At 43.5% G+C, this 8,820-nt stretch overlaps 1 protein-coding gene across 1 annotated transcript in view; it reads right to left on the minus strand.

Moving 5' to 3' along the window:
- LOC103131950 (metabotropic glutamate receptor 7-like) overlaps positions 1 to 8,820 on the minus strand; it is a 64,501-nt gene that overhangs the window by 18,008 nt on the left and 37,673 nt on the right. Inside the window, exon 7 of the mRNA XM_007543693.2 lies at positions 4,343 to 5,278. Coding sequence (XP_007543755.2) covers positions 4,343 to 5,278 — 936 coding nt within the window. The remainder of the gene's footprint in view (positions 1 to 4,342; positions 5,279 to 8,820) is intronic.

Raw genomic sequence — 8,820 nt, forward strand, 5'->3', positions numbered from 1 at the left:
ACAGGAAGTATGTAGAGATGTTACAGGAAGTATGGAGAGATGTAACAGGAAGTTTAGAGATGTAACAGGAAGTATGTAGAGATATAACAGGAAGTTTAGAGATGTAACAGGAAGTATGTAGAGATGTTACAGGAAGTATGGAGAGATGTAACAGGAAGTTTAGAGATGTAACAGGAAGTATGTAGAGATGTTACAGGAAGTATGGAGAGATGTAACAGGAAGTTTAGAGATGTAACAGGAAGTATGTAGAGATGTTACAGGAAGCATGTAGAGATGTAACAGGAAGCATGTAGAGATGTAACAGGAAGTACGTAGAGATGTTACAGGAAGTATGTAGAGATGTAACAGGAAGTATGGAGAGATGTAACAGGAAGTATGTAGAGATGTTACAGGAAGTATGTAGAGATGTAACAGGAAGTAAGTAGAGATGTAACAGGAAGTAAGTAGAGATGTTACAGGAAGTATGTAGAGATGTTACAGGAAGTATGTAGAGATATAACAGGAAGCGTGGAGAGGCCATCTGCAGCAGCAGGCTGATTCTGTTCTCTGAAGCTCTGCAGCAGCAGATCAGTGGATCTGTTTATCTCCTGCCTCTCTCAGGTCTCAGCGTCCCTGCTAAGCTTCAGAAAGCCTCCCTGCTCCACCGCTGATCTCTGCTGTCGGAGGCAAAGCGCTCAGGTTTATTTACGTCGCCCAAATCACACGCTACAAATCTGCCCTACGGGACCGTAGACTCTGCGGAGCGGAACCGGCTCTGCTGACCTCAGAGCAGCTTAGCCTCTCGCCGCTCATGCCCGTCACCCTGGAGCTGCTTCATCCTGTTATCTGGCTCTCTGAGGTCTGCGGCGCGTCGCAGCCGGCTGCAGGTTACGGCTACCAGCGGCGTCTCCTCCACTGGGAGAATGAAGCCATGAGCTGAAGGCTGAATCGGGTTTTTAATCAGAGATGTGATTCTAGATTTCTGCTCCTGGATCCAATAAAACAGACCATTAGATGGTCAATGGTGCCGCTCCTTTAAAACCAGTCCTTAATAGGAAAATGTGGAGCCGTTCAAGTGTCTGGATGAGGTGAATATAATTAAGACTGCAGCTAAAACATTTTCCCAGTAAACGATTATTCTGACCATTTATGGCACATTCTGCAGAGTTTTCATTTAATTTCATTTTATACATTAGAAATACATTAAAGAATGTAAAACTACAAACTATTCATTTCCTTTTTAAAGAAGAAAATAAATATTTTAAAGAATTCCTTCACTGAGGCTGGATCATCTGTAGCAAAGATTGAATCTGCAGCTACAGGAATCCTCTACACTGTAAAAACACAAAATCTTACTACCAACTATTTCTGTCCAGTTTCTACTACAAATATCTCAGATCAGTTGAAAAAAATAACTTACAAGTAACTTTTCAACAAGACATAAAGAGTTTGATTCAGTCAATAATTTCTTAACACTGACAAAAAATAACTAGTTCTGCTGGCAGATTATTTTACATAAAACGCAGGAAAAATGTTGTTTTATAAGTGAAATAATCAGTGGAACCAGTACTTTATTATTCAATAATTATTGACTTAAACAAGCTTATACATCTTGCAGAAAAAGTTAGTTGCAAGTTATTTTGCCTTATTTGAAGTGAATTACGTTATTTTCTCTAGAAACTATTTTTTACAGCCCAAACTAACTGAAGAGCTTCCAGGACAGTTTCCTCCCGTCCAGCTTCAGATGGAAAACATCCGGATGTTTCAAACTGGATGTTCTGCAGAAAATAAAGAAAACATTTTTATTATTTTGTTTTTTGCTTGTTTCAGCTGTTTACCTGCCCTGTGGTTGAACAAATGGGCCGTTTTTCACTTCTGTTTAAGAGTCATTTAATTTTTTTTCTGAAATAGAAAATAAAAATCTAATAATTTTAAAATATTCGCTGGTCCTTTTCTGACACAGACGAAGAGAAACGCGTTCACATCCTGAACCTGCAGCAACACACTGAGGCTTGTTTCAGTGTTTCTGTGCTACTAAAGCTGCAGGTGTGTGAATGCAAGCAGCTGAGGAGGGTAAAGTCTGTGTAAAGCAGGGAGATAACAGGTAAACACGCTGCTTTCTGACTCGCTCTCCCCGATATCCCGCCGCCTCAGGCTGCTGCTCCCAGCCGCCGAGCCGCAGCCTTTCAGATCCTCCAACAAAGAGGAGCAAAGTCAGCCCAGGCCTGCCTGCAAACACAAATCCTCACACAGACATGAAAACATCTGCAGCTACCACCAAGAAACAGTCAACAAGGCCGAGGAGATTCCTGAGCTGCAGCTGAAAAGCTGCTTTATGCGAGGACGAGCACAGCAGGGGGTTCAGTTCAGCTCCGTGCCGCTGAGACGCTCAGAAAACCAACAGGAACAGAACCGCCGGGTCAGTCCGGTCCCACTTCTCACTGCTGCTCGCCGGCAGGAGAACAGGAAGCATCGAGAGGGAAGCGCCACGTCGCTTCGACGCTGCGGCTCAGGAATCACACCCAGAGACGCAGGTTTTATTTCCAAACATGTTCTGCCCAGTTTTCTGGGTTTTCCCTCTAGTTGACCCTTGACCTCCAGCAGCACTAAGGAGGCGGAGCCTGTAAGATCCATACAACAAGATGGAGGTGATAAAATCAGCAGCAGCTAACATCTGTTAGAGGTTTGAAGGTTTAAGAGAACCATATTTTATTTTCCTCTTTAAAACAGTTCAGTTTATTACAAAGAGTCCAAACTATAATATACAGAAAAATATAATCAGGTCATGCAGACGTTAAATAATTCATCATGTTCACTTTACTATTCTCAAAAGTTTTTAAAGCTAAACTTTAACTTCAAAGTTTAGCCTGAAGCTAAATATTAAGTTTACCAACTAAATATTATGGCTTAAACTGAGAATTTAATTATCAAGTTAATATTTACTTTGAAGCTAAATGTGGACAGCAGGGGGCAGTAGCTCGTTAACTCTTCGTCACCTTCAGGGCCGAAGCAGCAGCAGGTTTTCTGAGGCGTGAAGACGAGTTTATTTCTCATCCAAAGAGTTTGCAGTTAAAGCAGATGATTAAATATTTCAGAAATTCACGTCAGTAGAACAACTGAGTTTAACACTGATGTCAAAAAACATTAGCCACTGAAAAATTCAAGATGGCCGCCATCTTCACTAAAAACCAAAATCTACATGATGATCAATGAAGATTTATTTTTGCACTAAAATTGCCAATATTAATCACAGATTAATACTTTTAGTGTCAAGTTGTACATAACTGGACACAGAAATTATATTTATTTCTATTAAGTACATTTTTGAACTAAAATGGCCAATTATATGAATGTGATTATTGTGGCATCATCAAAGCCTACGCATTCTGAACTATGGAAATCATATACATTTTCTTTATCTAGTGTTTCTCTGGTAGATATTTTTCAAAATGGCCACCATGGTTGTAATGGAGAAAATATGTTTACACTAAAATCAGCAGTGGTTATTGCCAGTGGTGGCTACGGCTAACCCAACAGATTCACCAACTGCTAATTCACTAAACAAGAATCTCAGTTACAGTAATGCTAAACTGCTAAACACATGAAAGAATTAGCAGAGGCCAACGCTACCCATTAAGATGCTAACCTTTCAGTCTTCATCTCCTTCCTGTCGGTGTGAGACACAAACAGCAAACTCCTCAGTTAGAGTTTGCTGTTTGTGATTTTGCTGCATATTATGACATTAAAAGGCAGAATTAAGTATTTTCCAGGTACACAGAACCATTTTAAACACAGTCAGGTAACTGTGTTACCTTCAGTCGTTATAGAAATAAAAATACATCAAATATCATTTAAAAATATTTAACGCCTTGAAATTGGGCCTCTGTCTCTTTAAGAAGCTCCTGCTCTTTCTGAAGCTCCGCCTCCAGGAAGTCATCCAACATGGCTCCTCTGTTAACCCTTTAACGTTTTTATCAACGTTGCTCTGAGCAGCAGCTCCTACAATGAACTCAGCAGATGTTTGCTAATTGCTGCTGGCTAGTCTGAAGGAGCTGAGTGCAGAGTTGCAACACTCCAGGTCTGTTTTTGTTGAGGGAATAACATAACAGGATGTAAAGCTCAAAAAATGTAATTTTACGTGTTAATGCCTCATGAATAGGATGGACGTCGTCAAGATGAATCCAAACAGAAAAAGAGAAAGTTTTAAGGCAGTAATTGGCTCAAAAATGGTGGCCATCTTGAAAAATGACTGACATCCTGAAAGTCAAGTGGCGAATGGAAATCACAGAACCTGAAGGGTTAGCATGCTAATGCTTGTAGGTTTTCACAGTAAAAAGCTGCAGTATGACGAAGCGTTTCCTACCTTCTCTGCAGACTGAGCCGTGCCGAAGAAGATGGGGATGAAGGCCAGCCACACGATGCAGGTGGTGTACATGGTGAAGCCGATGGGCTTGGCCTCGTTAAAGTTCTCCGGGACGCCCCGGGTCTTGATGGCGTAAACAGTACATGTCACCATCAGCAAGATGCTGTATCCCAACGAGCAGATGATCTGCAGATCTGTGATGTCACATTTCAACACGCCCCGCGCCAGCTCGGGGTCGATGGTCCTCTGCTCGTCGAAGTCCACCACGGTGTTGGGCGGGTCCACCCCGAACCAGACCAGAACCCCCAGCAGCTGCACGGAGATGAGGCTGAAGGCGATGGCCAGCTGGGAGGTGGGGCTGATCAGCCGCGGCGCCGTCACAGACTTCTTGCCCTGCTCGAAGATGCGGTAGATGCGGTTGGTCTTGGTGAGCATCGCGGCGTAGCTGATGCACATCCCCAGACCCAGGAAGACCCGCCGGAACGAGCACACGCCCACGTCCGGCTTGGCGATCATCAGGAAGGTGATGATGTAGCACAGGAATATTCCGGTCAGGAGGACGTAGCTCAGCTCCCGGCCCGACGCCCGGACGATCGGCGTGTCGTTGTAGCGCACGAAGGTCGCCATGACGAAGATGGTGGCAATGATGCCCAGCATGGCCAGGAACACGGGGATGACCGCCCAGGGCGAGTGCCACTCCAGCTTGATGATGGGTATGGGCCGGCAGGAGGTCCGGTTGGCGCCGGGCCGCATGTTGTAGGCGCAGAGCTTGCAGCTGAACTCGTCGGCCTGGAACTGGTATCCGTCGCAGGGCTCGCAGTGCCAGCAGCACGGCATGCCCTTCACCACCTTCTTCCTCTGCCCGGCCCTGCAGGGCAGGCTGCACACCGAGACGGGGACGTCCTGCTCGCCCCGGGGCCACCGCAGCTCCTCCATCTGCAGGCAACAGGAGGTCAGAGGTCAGCTCTACACCGCTTCTACATCAGCTCGCTCAGCACCGAGCGTCTGGAGGAAACCGATTATAAGGCCAAATATTTACAGCAGTAATTTGGGTTATTACAACATTATAAGAGGAAAAAACATGAGGGCTTATTTTTAATGCTGTTCATTTATAGATGTCACAGTTTCAAACTAAATAATTAGCAAGCTAAATATTTAGCTTGCTAATTATTTAGTGAGTAGCTCTGAACTAAATATTTAGCTTGCTCAGCGCTAAATGTTTAGTTAATAAGCAGATTCACTTGTTGTGAAGTGGACTATCAAAATAAAAGCTGGATCTTTGCTGATGCGTTGCTGTTGCTAAAACGGCTCATCGTCGGTTTCAGCTGAAATGTTGGCAAGAAGAAAAGAAACGATAAAAAATAAACGACATGAAGCGAAGGAGGAGATTACAGTTTGAAAGATCCAGCTTTTATTTTGGTAGTCCACTTCCAGAAATCAACAAGTGAAATTGCATAATGTAAAAAACATTTAGCTATGAGCTGCTAAATATTTAGTTTGAAGGTAAATATTTAGCTTCAAACTAAATTGTTAGCATGAAGTTAAATATTAAGCTTGCTAACTAAATATTTATAAATAAATGAATAAATAACCCAAATTATTGACAATTTCTGTGTAAATTCATAAACGGCGCCCCAAACATTTCCTCCTGACGCCCAGAAGTAAACTAACTCTGAGGACGAACATCGCCGCGCAGAATCGCAGCGACTTCAGATGAACCAGGGAGGTCAGAGGTCAGACAGAGTTCTTAGCTTCACCTCTGACCTCAGAGCTGCAGCCTGACTCAAAGTGGCACAAGAATGTTTTTATGACTCAAACCCGTCCATCCGTCCAGCAGAACCGCAGCCGGACTGACCACGGGTCGGGTTTAAGCCTTCAGTAATTCAGCCGTCTGTTTCTGCTGATCTGATCTCGACTCGGCGTCTCTCAGGTCCAACATGTCCCCTCGTCTCTGCAGGCTCAGGGTTCTGAACTCTGCCCGTCTCACAGGGAGGAAGTGAGACGTGAAGCTGCTCTGGGTCAGGCCAGACCCAGCAGAACCGCCTGCAGCCTGCTGGGATGCGCGTTTTCCTGCTTTTCATGCAGCTCTGCTGAAAATCTGTGTCGTTTTCTGTCTCCAGCCTGAGTGAACCGGGAAACTGATGTGAGCACAAATACCCATGTAAACAAACGATCATTTAGGGTGTGGAGCGTTTACATGTCAGTCCGTCGTTAAATATGCGTCTGAAAGGTTCCTGTACGGAGCACCAAGCAGGCCAAAAAGGTGTGAAATTTTCTGCTTTCACTGAAAGTTTTTCTGTTTCAAACTTTGATTCCTGCCTTCCTGAGAGAAAAATGCTGTGTAGTTTGACTGACCTGTGGCCACAATTTTCATACTTTAATATTTATCTAATTTCCCTCTGGGATCAATAAAGTATTTTTGAATTGAACAAAGGGAGCAACTGAGACACATGTAAATGAACCACACCACCAGCGAATGACAGGTTGCTTTCATCCAATCAGATTACTCCTTGGATGCAAACAGAACCAATCACAGCCAACGAGTCAAAAACTCCAGGAAGTGGCAGAAACTCGGATTTCAGAAAAACAACAGGAGGTGGAAAACTTGGATCTTGCAGCCTAATAATTCGAGTTACTTTGTGGATTTCAGGTAACATTTCTTATTGAGCTCCTTTGTGATGACATCATTTCCTGTTGACTCACCTCTGCACCACTGGTCGGATGCAGAAACGATCCTTCGTTTCAGGAAGTTTGCAGTAGGTGGGAGGTTCTCTGTGCCACCTGCAGGGGGCGCCGCTCGCTGCGCTCCGGCTGGAAAGGTGCATGATGGGAGCTCCGATCAGCCGCCGTCTGGGATCAGAACCTGGCTGTGGATCCGGAGAGGCGGACGGGAAGCGTCGACCCTCCAGATTCCCTTAACCAGGCATCAGAGCTGCGATCAGAGAGCCGGGCCGGCGCCTCCCGACCCGACTGCATCTCTGACAGACAGCACCAGATAAGGGCGGTTCTGATCCATGAGAACTTAAAGTTAATGTTCCCGTTTTTATCCTCAGAACAGCTTAAAGAGAAAAACCAGAGAGAACTTTCCTTCTGAACTGGTTCTGAGTCCTGCAGAACCAGAACCGCTCAGCCGGACCTCAGCCTGTTAGAAACCAGCATCATCTGCAGTCATCACTGTAATCCAGGCGGGCAGGAAAAGTTTCTGATTTTTATTCTTTGTAGGAAAAAACATTTTAAATGTGTTAAAAGAAAAGCACTTAGTTTTCAGATTCTTTTGGGTCCGACTGAATAAATGTATTGGATTTGGGTCACTTCCTGTGGAAACGCTGAACGTATCAAATAAATTTGGCGGAATAAAGTCGCCCTGTGGTTCTGGAAGTTCAGGTTGCTCTGAGAGGAACCACCTGCTGCTGGTGCTCCTCCTTCCACTCAACTTTCCACCTCCATGCTGGACGGAGCAGCCGGTTTTCTGTCCTGTCGGGTCAGCGGCCCGGAGCCCGGGAGAACAGAACATTCTGTGAAAATCCTGCTCATTGATCCGATGAAGCGTTTTAATCTGAATTATTAAACCCAGAATGAACAGAAATGAAACCATGAATCTGATTTTATGAACCGGATCGTTTTCTCACTTCGGTTAGAGGTTTAGTTTCTGTCTGTTTCTGTGGAAGTGTTGGGTTTTCGGGTCGCTGGGCCGGTCCCGCTCAGAACCTGGAGCATCAGTCTCTGTTGGTTCTGTTTAACGGAGTGGATCGTTTGTGGGTTAATGTTCAGATGTTCCAGCATGAATCAGAAACCAGCTGAGCCAGAAAATTAAACTGTGATGAAGGTTCCTGGTTCTGGACGGGTTCCAGGCCGACCGGGTCGGAGCCGTCCAGACAACCCGAAAGGAGCAGAAAGGATTCGGGCTTTTAACTCAGTCATCAGAGAAAAATTCAATTTTATAAAAAATGTCTTCACCATGTTATTCAGTCGTTTATATCAGTTTAAAACTAAATATTTAGTTAACAGGCTAAATGTTCAACTCATTTAAAAAGATGATGAATAATTAAACTTTAAAATAATAATAGCAAAGTAAGTTGAGCTGAGGCTAATATTTAGTTAGCAATTAAATAAACTAATTGCTAACTAAATAATTAGTTTATTTATTTAAAATAAATAATTTAATTATTTATTTAGCAATTATTCTGCTTAATCCCAAACTAAATATTTAGCTTAAAGCAAAATGTTGAGTTTGAAGCTAAATAAGAACTAAATTAGCAGCAGCTCAGCTAGCTGGGGCCTGTTTGCTTAGCCAGATCAGAGCTGAACATTTAGCTAAATAATAAAATCCAACAGCAAATTAAAATAAACATGAACAAAATTAATAAGTTAACTAGAAGTTGAATATTTAGTTTATATTATTATATTATATATAGTTAAATATTTAACGGCCGTTCAGGAGCTAATTATTTACTCGTTAAATAAATATTTAGTTTGAC

This window comes from Poecilia formosa, unplaced genomic scaffold, assembly GCF_000485575.1.
Source record: "Poecilia formosa unplaced genomic scaffold, Poecilia_formosa-5.1.2 Scaffold880, whole genome shotgun sequence".
Classification (NCBI taxonomy): Eukaryota; Metazoa; Chordata; class Actinopteri; order Cyprinodontiformes; family Poeciliidae; genus Poecilia; species Poecilia formosa.